The sequence below is a fragment of the Numenius arquata genome, chromosome 17 (genome assembly GCF_964106895.1).
Source record: "Numenius arquata chromosome 17, bNumArq3.hap1.1, whole genome shotgun sequence".
NCBI lineage: Eukaryota > Metazoa > Chordata > Aves > Charadriiformes > Scolopacidae > Numenius > Numenius arquata.
This window is the reverse complement of record NC_133592.1, coordinates 13,149,944-13,167,845: the sequence shown is the minus strand read 5'-3', so window position 1 is coordinate 13,167,845 and position 17,902 is coordinate 13,149,944. Positions and strand designations below refer to the sequence as shown.

The following is a 17,902-nucleotide window of genomic DNA, read 5'->3' as shown; positions in this document are numbered from 1 at the left end:
ACCTGGTAAAAAAGGGTTCTTATATCACTGCTCAGCTATGTAGGGCACTGGCGGCCTCCTGTCACTGGGACGTTAGGGCTTTCAGTTGGGGTCTGGCACTTTCTGCTCACCCTGCCGGAGGTGATTAGAGGAACACGTCAGCTAAATTTTCCACTGTATAAACAGTTGAGATTCCAAGGTTAAAGTAAAATGATTTTAAACCCTGTCATCTTTCTGGTATTGCAAAAACAAAAGGCTTAACGTTCAGAAGTGCCAGTGCTCATCTCTGCTCTGTGTTCAGCCCTTCGCCCCAAACTGTAAGCACCACAGGGCACCCGTGACTCCGAAAATTAGCTTGAGGATCATTCAGCCTGGGGCTTCCTTCTGCAGAAACCTGAGAGCTGGGCTTGTGTTCCTGGTGCAGGTGCATCACCTCCTTCTCATGGCACCAAACAGTACCAAGTAAGTTCATGTTTGACCCTAATGTGCTATGCGTTTCACCCTAAATGGGATAAAACTGGCTTACTGGACACATTTTTTCCCCATAAATGTGATAGAAGGGCATTGCGAAAGGGAGACATTTAAAATTAAGCAAATCGTCTTAAGCCAGGCTTTTTGTTTTTAACAATTTTGTCCCGTAAATCTCTGTTTACCACAAGCTCCTGTCAAGACAGCTGGAGAGAAACTCTGCTTATACTTCAAGCACACTTGCCCAGCCTCCAAACCTCAGCTCCAGTGGATAAAATCATGCTCAAACTGCCTTGAATGTTTATAAAGGGGGGATTTTTTTAAACTTTTTTTTTTTCCTCTCTTCTCTCCTTTGATAAGTGTCTGGGGAAATTTTACTTGAACTCTCCTTAAAAATTCCTCTTCAGGCAGAGTCCTGGAACTTTTCACCTTCAAAGGGAAGAGCTGTGAAAGGCTGGAAATGGAGCAGCTCGAGGACCAGCCTGGAGAAGCCACTGTATGAACACTGCATGCACTTCACAACACGAAAACCAAGAGCAGGAACAATTGCAGGGCAGGACAGAGCCTGGAATATTTCATGTCATTTACGCTGGTTTCTGAGATGAAACGAAAGTCAAAGTGTTTCCTGTTTCAATTGCCATTTTCGGCATGACTCCTGTCACTCAAAGACACCCCTCCGCCCCAGAGCCCTGCCACTGTCCCCAGCTTGCTCTGAGCCCCAAAACATGCACTTAACATGGGATTATCCCAGTTGAAATAATCCCATGAATTCAGGAACCACGAGCAACAAGATGAAGGAGTTCCCAGGGAGCAGAGAACCTCTCTGTGCCTCACTTGAGATCCACAGGCCAATTTGGACATGCGGAGATGGCCCCAGGCTTCAAAAATACAGGCTGCTGTCCTGGCACTACAGGGCCCTGCTGGCTTTCCTGCTCCTTTCTCTTCTTTTGGACCTCCCTGTCCTGCCATTGGGGCCTGAGTCAAAATCTGAGTCACCTTTTTGCTTTGTGTTGGCTCCCACACTAACCTCCCTGCACAGGGGAAATAATTGTGGAGGATTCTGCCTCCCTCCTTCGGCTGGGGGTAGGCGATGGACGAAAACCAAGCTTAGGCATAAGCCACGTGCTGGGCACTGGTTGCCAGGAGTGTACCCTGCTCTGGGGTGCAGGCTGCTCCTTGTGTTCCCTGGCAGCCGAGCACCCCAGCGATGATTTCCCTTGCCCAGCCATGCAGCATCCTGCTCTGTTGGGCTGTGCATGCCACAAGAATCAGTGGGAAAAAAGGAGCCTGCCTGAACTGGGGCCACTTCACCTTCACCTACTGGGATGTAAAAGCTTGTTCAGGGCACAGGTGGGAGAATCCAGGCTGGCTTCACAGCCACACGTGTGCACCCAGGTCCTCTCCCACGTGAGGGAGGAAGGAACGTCCTGCCTCCAGCAGTATCATTTATGGGCTCAAAGCCCTGGGGAAGGAGGGGGTTTAAGAAGGGAGGTTCTTTCTGAGGAGACACGGCTGAACAATCGTACATGTTTCTGTGGTCATTGCTCTAAGAGCTCTCTTTTCATAGGCCTGGATAAGAAAGCGTAGGCTGTGCTGAACTGGACTGCTTACTGTGAAAATAATAACATTTAAGCAATAAATGCAGGTCTTAACTCCAGGTCAGTCACTTCCTGCAGCTGCTGCAGTGCATCCGCGTAACCTCGCCAGCCCCTGCCCCGTGCCATGCACACAACACAACATGCATGTTCACTTCCACTACCTTTTATGGCCTCTTTCACAGCTGAGTCGACAGGAATAATATTCTTCTCCACCAGCTCCAAAGGACCCGGCCTGAGAGCAATCTTTTCATTGAGATCATCTGCCAGTCGGGCTCTTTTCAGCTTCATTTGAGTAGATTGAATGGACCCCTCTGCAGCTGAGTCTAAAAGGCCAAATGGAAGGTGTCAGTTGATGACCTGGGGCATCCATAAGCACAGCTCGGTGAGAATGTGCTCCCTCTTCACCCCAGCCTTTCTGGGCTAAGCATGGCTTTGCACAGCAGGAGCTGCTCTGAGGCTGGGAGGCAGGGTGCTGGATTAGATGGGGCTGGTGGGGTTTGGCACATGGGTTCTCCTCTGAGCCTTAGATCCAGCTTCTCCATCCCCAAGTAGGAGCCTCTGTTTACCAGCCTGGGCTTGCAAACGCAAGCTGGAGCATCCTCTCCAAGGCCCAGGAATGATCTGCAACGGAAACTTCATTAACAAACTCTGACTAACATGAAGGCCAAAGTGGACTCCAGCTCCCGCCTGCCAGGAGCCCATTGGTGCTTGTATTCCCTACTTCTGGGGAACAGCTGGGGAAAAGAAACATTAACAGTGTTTGACAACTGGAGTAAATGCCTTACACTGGCAGATCAAAAGCTGTCTGAGAGTGGACATTTGGAAGTGGCATGACTGCAGTGCTCCAGGCCTTCAGGGAAAAAACAAGCTGGTGGAGATGAGCATAACGAAGGCTCAGCTGAGAAGTTCCCAATTACTGAGTGGTGATAGAAGACAAGAGAAAGTGGTGATTTCCTGAACAAAGGTGATCTGGCTCCCCCGGTGGCACAGGCATGAGCAGTGAAGGAACAGGATCCTAAACTAGACCATGCCTATACTCTTGGAGGTCTGAAGTAAGAAGGGTTGCATCTGGGTTGTGCTATCTTCAAAGACTGGACACTCTTCTAGAAGAGGTGCTTTAGGCAATACTACAGGGCTTGAGACCAGGGAAAAATGCTCTGCAGGAGATCAGAAGAGCTGGTCCAGCGTCACTGCTGGCCTCAGGCTGCACAGGGCAGTGAACACACATGAGTTCTTTGGGGTGCACAGTAACAGAAGGTATGCTCGGAAGTTAATTAGATGATAGAAGGTGTCTCAGCTGGCCAATTTCAATCATCTCTGGGGCTTGTTATGAACCAAATGGACATGTAAGTCCATGATATGCCCGGGCACGCCTCCACGAAACGCAGAGTGCATTGGGCAGAGGTGTGAGCAGGGCTCTGGCTGGGAGGTGTGTGTTGGGCAGCACAGCCATCCTGCTCAAAGTGCAGCCAGGCAGTCTCTGCTCCACTGCTCCTCCAGCTGTGTCTCACTGGCCCTCTCCATGCCTGGGGACTGCAGCTGCCTCCACATCTGGTTTATAGCCCCCAGACCCCAATGCCAGTCCGTATTGCTTCTGTTATTTAACCTAAGGGAAACACACTTTCCACCTGTTAAATAGGCAGTGGTGCTGACTTATTTTAGGGATGGAGACCCGAGGGAAAAGCAAAGCAGTGGCACTGATCTGGCATGGGGCCCTGGCTCAGCCCTCCTGCGTGCAAAAGAAAGAGAAATATGGACTTCATCCATGCTGAGAGCAGAGGCCAGCATTTACAGTTGCCAGAGAGTGGTCTGCTTCTTCCAGGGGACTGACAGAACTCAAGGAGAGAGGCTGCACATCCTCCCTGTCTCTAAGGAGCTTGTTACCTCTGGAGATAACAAGGGACACCGCAGTGTTCTGCTGTCTGTGATGGGATGCAGCAGAGCCGTGCCAGCTCTCTGGCTGGGAGGGGACACTGGGATGGGAGAGGTGAGAGCTGCTGTGGCTCACAGACTGAGAGCAGGGCTCGCCCTTTTCATACGGCTGTGCTTGGGTCATTGATTGCATCGCCATGGATTGCTATATAAAATATCCAGAATTAAGGCAAAACAAAAGATGTCCAGCTTTAGGAGGGTATTGCAACCACCTGCGACAGGGATTTCAGTTCCCTGGACAACAAATGCCCCAGGTGTGCTTTTCACAAGGATCAGACCTCGGAACTTCTGTCTAACAGAGTCCTTTCTGGGAGCTGTTCTCTGCCCCACTGTCCTCTAGAGCATCTTATACTGGTCCCTGCCAGAGATGGGACAAAGATTAGATGGCCTTCGGTTTGCTTCTGTCATGGAAGAAATGTGTGTCCTGCCTCCTGAAGACCAGGTCCGGACTGAATTCCGTACATGTGTCCCATTAGAATCTGCTTCTCATGAGCAGCTGGGGAAAAGTTAATTGTGATGAGAGTCCTGAAGGAAATGCAAGCGGGGCAGGAGAGACGTGAGTCACAAGGCAGGAGACACAAGGAGTATGTGGGAGAAGCTCCAACAGTCTTACCTTGTAAAATGTGCATATTGACCAGGTCTGATCGCTCAGGCCTGCTTCTGATCTTGTGCTTGAGATAATCTTCAGTCTGCAGAACACAAATGCAGAGTGTTACCTGGCTAGAGCAGCAATAAGGTACAGAGAGTGTCTGCCCCTGTGCCATCCCATGGTTCTTTTGGATTTATTACAAGCTGTGTTGAGTGAGCTCCTAAATGGCTTTTTTTTTTTTTTTTTTTTTTTTTCACTCAGACACTGGTTTGTTGTTGGACAGAAGTTCTTCAAAAAGGGAACAATATGGATGGAGCTGCTGATGGTTCACTATCCCTGCTCCTAAGTTATGTCGATTCCAATTTCCCTTGGGATTCTGATGCCTGAAGTATTATGAGATTTATGGGAAGTATGAGACCTATTCACCGGAGAGGTGGATCTGCTCCTAGTTTAGGATACCATGTCACCGTGAACAGTTAGCAATGGCTTCTGTGGGAAGCCTGGCACTTTGGGCCAAGCAAGTCATGAAGATACCCAGGCTCTCTACCCTGGACAGCCTTCCTGCAGTCCTGCAGCTCCTTAGCTCTGTGGTTCCTCAGCCCAGTTATGACGTAGGGTTGGGAAAATCGACTTTGCAGATCACTCCATCTGAGCTTGTGATGGACATGGTCCTGGAGCCTCGTACCAACTTCCTCATGGCTTTAGGAGCAGAAAGGCACGCACAGGTATAATAACATCTTCCGTTAGGGCCAAGAAAGTCAGTGTTGAGGGCAGCTGACCTCAAGAATACAAATATATGCTTATCCCCTGGTGGAGAAAAACTAGAGCATGGCTTGGACAAAATATTAGCTGTTTGCTAAGCTGAGATGCAAGAAAAAATAGTACAAAAAATGTACATAGTTCAAAGAGGTTAAAGTCTTAAGGATAAATACAAAAGAATACCACAAGCAGCTGTAACGAAACTGGAAAACCCACAGTACAAAATGTACAGGATCATGAGAAAAAGGTTTTATAAGCACTTCTGTAGCCAGGAGAAGGCAATGGAAAGTGCTGTCTGAGTTCCATAAACAGGAGAAATAAAATTGTGGATGCTGCTGAGATGGCTATGGGATTTAATGCCTTTTCAAACCATCTTCACTAAAAAGATAAATGGCTATTATCAATCAGATGACTAAGCCAAGAACCATCACAACAAAAGAGAAGAAGCTCCAGTTATCAGGTTGGAGAACAGGTTGGAGAATACTCAGACGAGTTAAATGTTCCCAAACAGTTTGAGATACACAAGGCCTAGAGCAATAGCAACTATCTGCGGGGCTCCAGGAAACTGGGCAAGGGAGAGCGTTACTTCTTGCTTTAAAAGAGATGGAGCGAAGAAAACAGGAAATTATAAACCAGTCAGGAAGATATTGGACCAAGTAATCAAACAATCTATATAAGATGGATTTTGAAGATAGCAAGGAGTTGAGTAACAGCCAGGATGGATTCATCAAGAACAAACCACATCACACCAGCCTAATTTCCTTCCATGCAGAGATGACAGATTTCTGTTACAGGAATAAACAATGAATGTCATGTAGCTTGAATTTAAGCATGTTTTGACATTATCTCACATGGCTTTCTCATATGCAAGCCAGAGAAATTTGGTCTGGATAAGACTAACATAAAAAAGGAGCATAGCTGTGGGTCAGCAGAGGAATTAGGAATGGCTCACAGTTTAAACAGAAGAATATATCAAATCATGTTACACAGCAATTTTTCCTACCAGTCAATATATTCATTAATGCCTTGGGTGATAGAAGACATACTCTTTAAATCTGAATCATTCAAGGTTAACAGATTACAATGCAATATGATTCACAGTAATTGAAGAAATGACCTGGAATACTTTTGGTACAATTTAAAGAAAGACATTTGGACAGGACTGCATTCAGGTCACAGCCATGGCTAAGCCAGCTGATTAAGCACTGGGTTGGATGAAGACTTAATCCACCAGAGATGCTTCTGCAGTGGTCACTGGACTGTGGCATTAGGCAGAAATTAGTTACAGCATAAACAGAGAAAAAATTATAAAAGGCTCTGGAGAATCTCGTGTTCAGCAACTGAACCACATCCCCAGAGCAGCAGGCAGCTTTCTAGGAGACACAGTGAAGAATGTCAGATGGACCCTAGGAACAGCAAGGTCTGCCCTGTGCCCTGCATCTGAAAGGGTCCATGGGAAGGCTCTGGAGCAGCCACAGAAATCATTACTGAGCCAGAGAGGGGATCAGCGAGGACAGGCTGAAGGGAGAGGAGAGCGGTCAGTCTGGAGGTGAGATGGCTACAGGGAAACAAAATACTTTTTAAAACTGCTACAAGAAAAAAGATAAACAGTTCTACATGTGCATACATGTAGGAGAAAAAGTGATGGGTTTAAACTGCAACGGAGAAGCTTGGGTTGGGCGTCAGGGGACGCTTGCTAACAGCACAGGTTGGAGAGCACCAGAGAGGGTGCTGGGGTGGGATGTCTGTCGGTGGTCACACATCCGTCAGGAACAACCCAGATGGGGCTGTTCTGCTCAGGGCAGAGGCACGCTGGCTGTCCCCACGGTCCCTGTCTGCCATGCTTGCTGGGCTGCTGGGGTAAGTGCTAAAGCCCTGCTGAGCCAGACTGTCCCAGGAAAGTCAGCCTGCTCTCTGTCCTCCGGTTCAGCAATCTATCACAGGACATTGACTTCAAAGTCTGCTGCGCTGGCCTGTTGCCAGCCTCTAACATAGCGAGTGACATGTTTAAACAAATAATAGACATTTTATTTACTGAAGTCTTTACAATTTCTTACCCTTCCCTCCCCCCCATTTTTTCTCCACCTTATTTTCACCAATGTAATCCCTTGTTTGGACCATGGGTAGGTTTGCCTGGTTCCTGTGCCAGGTCAGAGCAAGCTGGTGTCTGCACCTGGGTACAATTAAATTCACCTAATGCGTTTCCAGCTGACCCTGAGATCAGATCCTGACTTGGACTAAGCTTGAGTTGCTGTCCTGCAGATGTGGCATCGTTTGTGTTGAGCCCAGCATTCACACTGCGTTAGCCTGACTGTCTGCTGTGACTGCTGTTCCTTTCGACCTTTGCTGTTTATAAGCTGTGTTTGTGTCACTGGGGTGCAAATGGTGGAGAAAGAACTCAGATGGGGTTTTTTTTTAGCGTCAGCTGAAGGAGAAAAGCTTTCAAAACACATGAAAGCGGTTATTGTTATCTGCTTTCTGTTTGCAGAGCATCAGTTTGGAGGAATATCAGCTAAACAACAAATGCCATTGAGTAATTATGCAGAAACAGCCGCTGCTCCTTCCCTGTCACAGCTCTAAGCAGAGCATCCTTGCAAAGGAATATATGTTTGTTATGGGCTGTGCTCATTAGTGTCTTCGTTAGCATGCTCTGGAAGAAAGAAATGCATGCAGTTTGGGATAGACTAGACCATCCTTCCTTTTTCCCCAGGCAACTAGCCAGTGAAAGCCTTTGAAGAGAAAGACAAAGAGACACAAATGTATACTTAAACTGTAAAATATATGACACTTCAAGGATACTTTGGATTGCTTGAAATTTTGTAAGCATACTAATTTTTCAGAGTCATATTATGTTTCTTGTGCTAGTCGTTTATTACCACAGGAGACTCGGGGCAAGTGATTTGGAGTGTGTTTAAGTTCAGAAGAGCACTTCTCCATATTTCACAATCATTCTTCCTTGCAAGGCTCCTTTTCCACGTGACTGCAAGCACGTTTTGCAGATTAATGGACAAACTACTGTGTTCAAGCAAAACCTGCGTGACTGATTTTTCCCTTTTCTGTGGACATCTCTCCAGCTCGGTCAAGGGTGGATGGTGGGTGCTCGGAAACCAGTGTGATTTCCCAAAAAGTGATCACATCACAGAAGTTTTGATGTGTTCTGGAAATGGCTACTTATCTTATCTCTGCCTTCAGCAATATTTAGGGAAGCCTGAGTGCAGTTAGATAATGGGGCCGGAGGGAGCCTGGCCCACTTAGCCCCTTGGATGTTGTGTGTCCTAACGGCCAAGCTGCACTGCCGAGCTAAAAGCCAGGCTCTACTCTGATGACAAGTGTGAGCTCCCTGGGGACTCGCTCCAGGTGACAAAGGGCATCTGCATTCCCCCTGCACACTTGCTAAATGGTTGGGCTCCGTATGTCCTGTTTGCTGCTGGCCCTGCTCTAGCCCCACTGACCTGAGCAAGAGAGCGGCCGGCACGGCGAGGAGCGGGCTGTGGACCTGGCCCGGAGAGCAACACGGCACTTCATTTACTGGAAGGGTGGCCAATACCACGCTGAACTGTGTCCTGGCCACCGCCTCTTGTAAACCCCAGGGGCTGTTGTGAAACCCCATAGCTCAGGGCACAGATGGCTCCTCTGCCCTTTTAAGCCTCCCCTGCTTGGAGAAGGGTGCTCCAGAGCATTTGTGAACCCTGGGTTGGCCCCACCATGTCTGGAAGCAAGGGAGAGGTTCTGACCCTCATCCTTGGCCACAGGGCCTGGATGGAGGATGCTGGAAGAGAGGACAGTGGTGGAAGGTGCTTTCAAACCCGCAATGCATGCAAAGCGAGCCCACGTGTTCCCTCATTGGGATGGCTGCAGGAGTTACCTTGGCTCGTTCCAGACTTTTTCGCTGTTCATGGAATGCAGATGGGCTTTTCAGTGCTGCAACAGGAAAGAAAGAGGAGCAGTCAGCACAGGAGCGGAAGCAAGCAGCCACCAGGATATTCAGCAACAGCATTTTAATGAGTGCTATAAAAATAGCAACACAAACTAGCCGTTCTCTTTATTGCGCTGACTAAAAATAACTCAGGAAAGCTCTGGGAAATCCCATGCTCTCAGCCAGCCCATGGCAAGAGACAGGGGGGACAAAGAGCACGGGGAGCGCAGGAGGAACATGGGGAGGGAGGGGGTGCAGGCTTTGAAATGTAGTGCTCCGTGGGACATGTCAGAGAGCAGATGCGGCTTTTCCCTGGGGTGCTTCCTGCAGGTCGTGGGAGGCACCATGGCCCCACAGGATAGATCTGAGAAGAGCAACAACCTGAGAGAGGACCTCACCCGCAAGTAAAACCTGCAGGTGACTGAGGCTTGAGGCCAGAGGGAAAACCGAAAAGACCTGACTCGCCTCGGGGGGCCATGTGGGCGCAGCCTCCAGCAATGGTATTTCAAGGCAAGACCACAGAGCTGTGGTCCTTGGTCCCTCTTCCATCGCTGACTATCCTTTCATCTCCTTGAGCTTCCCTCTCACTGGATATTTGTCCTGTCCCCTGCCCAGGAGCGTCTGTATGACATGGGGCTTCCCTGAGCAGCTGCCCAGCCAACTACCAGGCAGCAGATCATGCTTTCAGCATCTCCTGACACTAAGAAGGATTAGCCCAGAGGGGCTCCCAAAGGAAAGCCAATAACCCCTGGCTCTTGGACCAGTGAACACCAGTTCCACGGAGCAGTCTCTACTGAAGTCATGGGGGACATTGCACATTTCCTTGTTTACTCTGGTTCAGTAGAAATTGGAGCAGAGCTTGCATGGTGAAGCGGTTAATATTTCTCAGATCCTGCAAAAATTCTTTTCTGGCTATGCAAGCAAGCAAAATTAACTTCCCCTTGGGACGGGGAAGGGGAAGGTGTCCCGACCCACAAAAACAGTCTGCTACGACTTTTTGTTTGGCAGCAGGAATTCCCTTTCCATCTTCTGAATGGGATCCAGTAAGGACAGAAATTATTTTCACACAGGACATGTTATCCTCCATAAGTCTAGAGGAGGATGAAGAGAAGACTGGGGGCAGCCAGGAAATGTTTAGGGGACCCTCTGAACTGGCTTTTGGTAGGCACCATCCAAGGTCACCTCCCTAACCTCCCGTGAATCACAGCAAAACACAGAAGGCACGTTCCTGCTCCTAACATCTGGAAAGCAGACATACAGACAAGGCAGCATTACTGTGCCATGCTCCGGTGAGCAGCCATGAGGACGGGTGACAGCTGGTTTAATCAGAAGCAAAACAAAATGGTGCACACAAGAAAATGAAGTTAGCAAGAGAGATGACTTTTACAGCCCTGCTCACTGTGAAGAGCTGACATGGGGAGTGTGCTATGGGCATTGACCAAACGTTGTGCTATTCAAGAGGGAAAATGTTGCAGAATTTAGTAATTTACCAAGGTTTTTGGAGGAATTATGTGGGTGCTGCAGCTTGTATTAGTCTGCAAAACAAATGAAGACATCGCTAGCACTGGTTATTCAGACAACTTGCCAGGGGATGACATGTCAGCTTGAAACGGCTATGGGTCTGGAGGCAACAGGGCAGAGCGGTTGTGCTTGGTGTTGATAACCTTGGAACTCTTGCCTTTAAGGTTTGAGTTAGGGGATGTGGTCCTTTGGTGGCTACATATTGCTAGAAGGTCTTTACTTCAAGTGCAGCTATTTCTGCAGCCCATCACAGCAGAGGGAACCTTGCCTGGAGGAATCGGTGGTCCTGCAAGCTGCCTCCCTCTCCTTTCGGGTGGGTGTGCAGGATCTGCTGGTGTCCGGGGTGGGCATCTGTATGGGTCTAGAGGAGGGGTTCATCCATGCTCAGCCCTACAGCCTGCCTTTCTGCAAGTGACCCCCACATGCTCTTGATTTAAAATGCTTTTCACTGAATTTCACTGAATTTTTAGAGTTGGAAGGGACCATAAAGATCATCTAGTCCAACTCCCCTGCCGAAGCAGGATTGCCCAGAGCATGTCAGAGCATGTTACTCAGGGCTGCATCCAGGCGGGTCTTGAAAATCTCCAAAGAAGGGGACTCCACACCCTCCCTGGGCAGCCTGTTCCAGGGCTCTGTCACCCTCACTGTGAAGAAATTCTTTCTCATATTTGAGTGGAACCTCCTATGTTCCAACTTGTGCCCGTTGCCCCTCGTCCTGTCACTGGCAACCACTGAAAAGAGTCTGGCTCCCTCCTCCTTCAACCCACCCTTCAGATACTTATAAGCATTGATAAGGTCTCTTTTGCTGGGTCTGTACCAGTTTCACTAGGAAAACAAAACTGCTCGTGTTGGTGCATGAACAGGAGACTTCCTACTTAGTGGGCCTGAAAAGTGGGACAGGCTCTGCACCCCTCCGTACTCTCCCCCGCCCTGCACCCCTGTGCATCAGGAGCGTGGGTGGGTCTCAATGAACCTGCATCTCCCCTTACTTTCAGAGGACCCTCCATACACAGAGTCATGGGACTGAAGGGACCCACAGGCTGCCCTTGCCTACCAGTCTGTGCCTGTCTATTTGTAGAGCCTTTTTCAGTAGTGTTGATTGTTTTGCCAGCCAGTTGTTCAATTTACAACCTGAAAACATCTGACAATCAGAGTCCAGCTTTGAACCTGAAGTCTCGTGCAATGCTACTGCCTTTTGCTCCTGAGCATCCTCCTTTAGGCTGTTTCCTGCCTTCTACAGCAATGGGGCCATTGAAGGTTTCACGTTTCTTAGAGGAACACGAAAGGGAGTGTGAACAGAGCTCACATTTGCAATGGCATTAATCTTTTCCAGTGCCACCAATCACAGACTAGGCTTTAGTAAGGGTATTCATGTCACTGCACTTTGCTCAGGTAACTCTGACACTTCTTGCACTATTCTCTTGGATACCAAAAACCAGCCAGCTTCCTAGGACTTACTCCAGTGTTTCATGCTTACCTTATAGCATGTTTCACGTGCTTTCGCTGCACTGCTGCACAGCTCAGCAGGCTCTGTGTATATCATCAACTCCCCTTCCTACAAGGGTTTCTACAAGCCCTCAAAGCTTTTATCCAAAGCTGTTCTGTTACTCTGACCTTCCATCTCTCTTCCTGGTCTCTGTATAAAATGGATCAGTTAGAAAAACAAAGTTTCTCTGGCCTGGGATTATATCAGCAGAAAATGTATGCAATGGGTTGAAAACAATCCTTGTGCAAAATCTGATGTGGAATGTGGGATCAAGTGTATGCTCCAAGCCTGGTACCAAACCTCACTCTCACCCTGGAGACCAGAAAGTCTCATCTTTTCTCTTCCTAGAAGGGCTATTCTCACCACTGTGGGTTACAGCCATATGGGTTCATTTCTTGCCCTCCTGCAATGCATGTGAGCTGAGATCCTGTCCAGGTGCACCTCCTAGAGCCCACCTCACCTGCTGGTCCTCACAGCCAACAGGGCATGGGAAGATATGGTTAAATGTATGCTCCATACATGTGCAGTGGGGTGTCCTGCACCTTCTCTGAGTGTACCTACTTCTACTGAGTGGACTTAGCAGTTCAGGAGATGTCAGACATCTTTTTTGGCCACTGACTGTATTGCCAGGGCTTGCAATACTGTAACGAATGCCACAGTGTCTCACTTAAAGCTCGGAGTCCTGTGATGAAAATCCTTGCCCTTTGGTGGCAGGCAGCATAAAATCTGATCATTTAAAAAATAAACAGAAGAAAAATGAAAAGAACCTGCATGTATCAGGCTCTTTAAAACCATTATAATTTAAACCCATGGGATCATTTTGACAGTCATGATTTTTGCCATCTTGTTCAAGTTTTCTTAATGCTTGATGCTGGCAATACTATACTGAGGAGGTGTCTGTTGCTGGCTACACAATCCTTTAGGAAGGCAGCCGCATGAGAAGGGCAGAAGGACAGGCAGGGTGCAGCAAGCAGTGCTATAGCCATGCTTTTAGTGAGTTGTTCTGCTCTTTAAACAAGAGCTGCATCACAGTCTTCAAGGTTAGCCAGGAGACACAAATGTGACACAGCCTTTGGAAAGTTGTGGTCTTGGCAGTGATCCCAAGGAGCCCTGATGAGACAGAAAGGATAATCCTCTACCTGGGTCCCAGATAATCACAGATTTGTGCATGCAGAGCCTGAGCTAGGTCAGGATGGAGTTACCCATCGAGCAGGGCTGAGCTCCAGTAGTGCTACAGGTTTTAAGATGCACCTGCAGGTGCAGAAGGGGATCATTTTTATTCACTTACTCTTTGCGCTCTAGCAACTGGCTTTCTGATGCTGAATGATAACATGACAATGCTGGCCTGGAGCTTGTTCTTCAGGCTTGAATGCCAGGTTAGCAAGGATGAATGTCATTCTTGAGAGGCGGGGAAGAGAAGGGAAGGCATGGATATCATTTGTCAATCTGCAGGCCCAGGTGGGGTTTCACTGGCCTCAAGTGTGCACTGACAGTTCTGCCCTGTGGGGTCCTGGCTGGGCACAAGCACAGATCTGGATATGTCTCACTCATCCAGGGGCTGCCCTCCACACTGTAGCCAAGGCTGTTACCCACCGCTCCCTTCTTCCCCAGCCTCCTGGAATGGGCCCTCTCTACCTCGTCCTTGTTCTGTGGGTCTGATCCTGCCACAGAGGTTCCTGGATTTGACAGGAGGACATGGGATGTTCTAAAGAGCTTTGTGAGTCTTCTGGTTGGAGTTGGGTGTACTTGTTGGGTATGCCGCCTCCAGGACAGGGAGCTATGCAGCTGAATTTTTGCATGGTGTAAGGTAAGCATCTTTCCTGACTTCAGTTGAACAGCGGCATTATAATCTGTGTGGCAAATGCTGGGCACCGTTGTACAGCACAAGGGACCATCATATTTCTACAGGGCAGGAAGCAAAATCACCCCCTGGTGGCAATGTGCTCAGAGCCGAGTGGTCTGAGCTGGCAGCTGATGCCACGCAGTGCCCCAGCAGTGTCCAAGATGAATACAGCCCTACTGGGCCAGGGGTGGGTGAAAAAGGCAGAAAAAGATACTCACGAGGCATGATGCCTTGGTCTGCCAGCTGCTCCCGGGTCCTTCTCTGCTGAAGCCGTAGCTGTAAAACTGTGAGAGAGAGAGTGTCAGAAAAGCTGCGGGATTTTACTGAGGAACTAATACATCTATCAGGGACAGGGACAATGTTTCGGGGGGTCTGTGTGTGGCACAGGGGGCTGGCACTGATCCCTGCTGCTGCTGCTGGACCAGCCATGATGCAGAGAGTGCCCCAAGCCAAGGAGGATGGCCAGGGAGGAGCTGCGCAGCTGGCACCCACCCAGTCCTCACCTTTGTGGAGGGATGAGCCGGGCAGGGCTGCTGCTGGTGCCAGCAGCACCCTCCTGCCTGGGACGGACTGATCCCTGCCTGGCATGGACTGATCCCTGCCTGGCACCTGTAACAGCAGCTTCAGGTGACCGTGGCTTCAGCTCAAACAGCTGCTCAGCTCCAAACTTGGAAGCTGGGAGGTCCTCCCTCGCCCCAGCACTGTGGGTTGAGTAGATCTTTCCAGCACCATCACCCTCCTGAGGGTCTGGCAGCACATTTCCTGTCCTGCAAGGCTCGGCACTGGATGCATATATGCTTACACTACCGAGGGGGAATGTAGATAATGTGGTGTGGAGACAACAGTGCCACCTCTGTATGAACCCACTACTCCAAGGACCTGCAATCTTCAGGATACCTTCCTTTTGGAAACCATACACTGACAGATGGGAATGAACCACTGATTAGGGTCACTGAGTGGCTTGGTGCCGTGGCCTCGGCTACGGAGCGTCAATTAGACGTCTAACAAAGAATATTTACAGCATGCGATGAGAACCCACCATACACCTGCAGTGTGTGAGGCTACAGACACTAGCGTGGCCAAGGGCTGCACAAGATAGTTCATCCCATCACTCAGGTAACCCTGCCTGTACTTTGAGCTAGTAACATATTCTACACCTTCAAGAAGATAGACACTTGTATCACAAGGTGAAATGTAAAACTCATTTCCCTATTTTCCTGCTGGACGCTCAGTACAGCTTGCCGCAAGGATATATATCTTTCAGTGATGACAATATATCTGCATGCATATCCCCTGCCTGCCAGCACAGCCCCAGGCTGCACCCCCTTCACTGCCCCGAGAGAGCCAGTAGTGGAAGGGGGAGAGGGGCAAGAACAGATTTTTTTGTCCTGGGGAGCAACCTGGTGAGCTCTGCCAACAGCTCATGTCTACCGTGCAGCTTCTCTGGGACCTGGGATGGAGCTGAATAATAATCCCTTCCAGATGAGTCCCCAAAGCATAAGGCTCCCTGAGATGCCATTGCTTGTGACTTTTCCATGTCCTCTGTACAAACCATGTCTCACATTCAGAGCAGACATTTAGGGAAGACCTCATGTGAGACAGTGATCTCCTGCCAAATTCCAGTTCTTCTAGGACTCCAAAGATAGATTCTTGCTGTGAGAGAAAAATGTGGCCTTCAGTGCCTGGTAAAGTCTGCACCCGTGATGTTCCCCTTTTGCCAGAGTGACTAGAAGTGCCAGGGAAGTCTGTAGCCCTCCATTGCCCCATGGCAACACCCCCAGTAAGTGCTGTTTCTGCCCATGGACTCGGACCTAGACCCTTGCACTCTAGGTATCTACATCAGACCCAGTTATCTGCATCTCCTTCACGGGAGCCATCCCCCTCAGGGGACCTCAAAGACAAAATGGGCAATCCATGCTTTAGGAATGCCAGTCTTTCCTCCTTGACTATAGAGGCAGTTTAATGGGAACCAGCTCGTGGTAGGTATCTTGCACAGAGTGAGGTGGACCTCAGTTTCCCTGTGTAGAACCTTCTCTGTGACTGGTCACAATATTGAACAACCATGCAGAGTTTTGCCCTTTCTCTGAGGAACAGATGTATCTTTATGGCACAGGTGAGCTAGGGGAGGTTGGAGACTGTCCAAGAGTGAAGAAGCTTTGTAGCTCATCCAAGAATGGTTCTCTGCTCTCCTAGGTCCTGGTCCAGTGTCTCAGCCATCAGAGCATCTTGCCTTAAACTGAGGCAATTTACGCACAACATCCCATCATCAAACAGGAAAGACTTTTAGCGTCACATAAAACACCCTGCCAAGGACACAACAGCCTGCCCTGTCTTGCTGTAACTTATCCCAAGTGAGGATGCTCCATCACTTCCCTTCACAGCTCCCACATGTGCCAAATTATTTGCACCATTTCAGTCTGAGTTCCGACAGGCCAAAAGATACACCACATCCACATGAGCAAGGGGGATGCTCTCCATCATATGACCATGCATTCAAAGCCTACACTCTCTGCTTCCTCTGCTTATTTCATAGCCTTTCCTAGCAAATAGTTTAACAGCCTCAGGGTGCAGTCAGCTGTCAGCCAGGCCTGTTTAGAGAAAAAAGATATTACAAATTTCCTTGAAGCATATCTTGGAAGTTGATGATGATTTCCAGTGTGGTGGCTATAAGACAGAGCATCTGCCTTGAGGCAAGAAGTGCTGAAAACGTGTAGGTTTCACTGCCGTAGCTCTCCCTCTGCTTGAATGCAGGAGCAGCACTCAGGACCCCAGATTTCCCAGACCAAACTGCCTTCCAGCAAACAGTGTACAATCCAGGGACCTGTCCTGCCCCAGCTGGTCCATGCTCCAGCTGCCAGCCTCTCCTTTGTCTCCTGCGCTAAGCACTGCTGATAGAGCACCACAGAGGGCACCTGATATTATTTAATGATAATTTTGTGCAAGGAGAAAAGGTGTCCAAATTGTTTTTGATGCTGACAGGCACAAAGAGTGTGACCCAGCAGTGACACAAGCTGTTCTGAGCACGAGAGCTAAGCTCTGCCATGGGTGAGTGGCTGTGGGCAGGCCATGCAACCTGTCCCAGACACATAGTTCTTCTTGGGCCATGTGGAGCTTACTAACTTCCTGGACCTTTCTTAAGCCACAAAGAGCAAAAGTTTATCCAGCATTGTCTGTTCAGGGCAAGCTGACAGGAAACGTGAGGACAGGCATGTGCAGATGGTGGCCATTTCCAGGAGCAACCCAAGATTAATAGTTGAAGCAGTGATTTCAGCCACTGAATTTTCATCCAGATTTGGACCCCCCTCATGCCTTGACTCCCAGATATCACCTCTATGAACTTCCAAATCCTGTTGCAAACCATCTGAAGAAATGTACCTGTGGACAGTGTCAGACAATAAGTCTGAACATCCCTGCAGGAAGAGGTAAAGCAGCCACTACTTTTGGCAGTCTCCAAGTCAGTGCTGCAGCCTGCAGCTCAGCTCAAGGCTTGCACCTTTCCCTTACAACCAAAAATGCTTAAAAACAGGGCTGAAGGAACCCCTGGCACCATCCAATCAACCACCACTTAGGTGGGACTTGAAGGGGACTTGAAATCTGTTGAAATTGTATCTGACCCCAGCTGCATTCCTGTTCTCTTCCTTTGCTGCCTGTCTGGAAGCCTGAGCTCTGAGTGCTGGCAGTGACTCACTTTGAGGATGCTGTCATCCACCACATACGGGAATTGTTTTTTATGGAATATTCTTATTTTTCAAGGAAACTGCTTTGCTTACACTTCAGGGGAACAGTTTCAATAAAAAGATTGATGGCTGGA

At 48.9% G+C, this 17,902-nt stretch overlaps 1 protein-coding gene across 1 annotated transcript in view; it reads right to left on the bottom strand.

Moving 5' to 3' along the window:
- Positions 1-17,902, bottom strand: part of MYOCD (myocardin) — a 116,414-nt gene that overhangs the window by 14,264 nt on the left and 84,248 nt on the right. Inside the window, exons 2-5 of the mRNA XM_074160008.1 lie at positions 14,310-14,375; positions 9,191-9,246; positions 4,591-4,666; positions 2,207-2,368 (exon numbers count right to left, since the gene is read on the bottom strand). Of these exons, the coding sequence (XP_074016109.1) occupies positions 2,207-2,368; positions 4,591-4,666; positions 9,191-9,246; positions 14,310-14,375 (360 nt within the window). The remainder of the gene's footprint in view (positions 1-2,206; positions 2,369-4,590; positions 4,667-9,190; positions 9,247-14,309; positions 14,376-17,902) is intronic.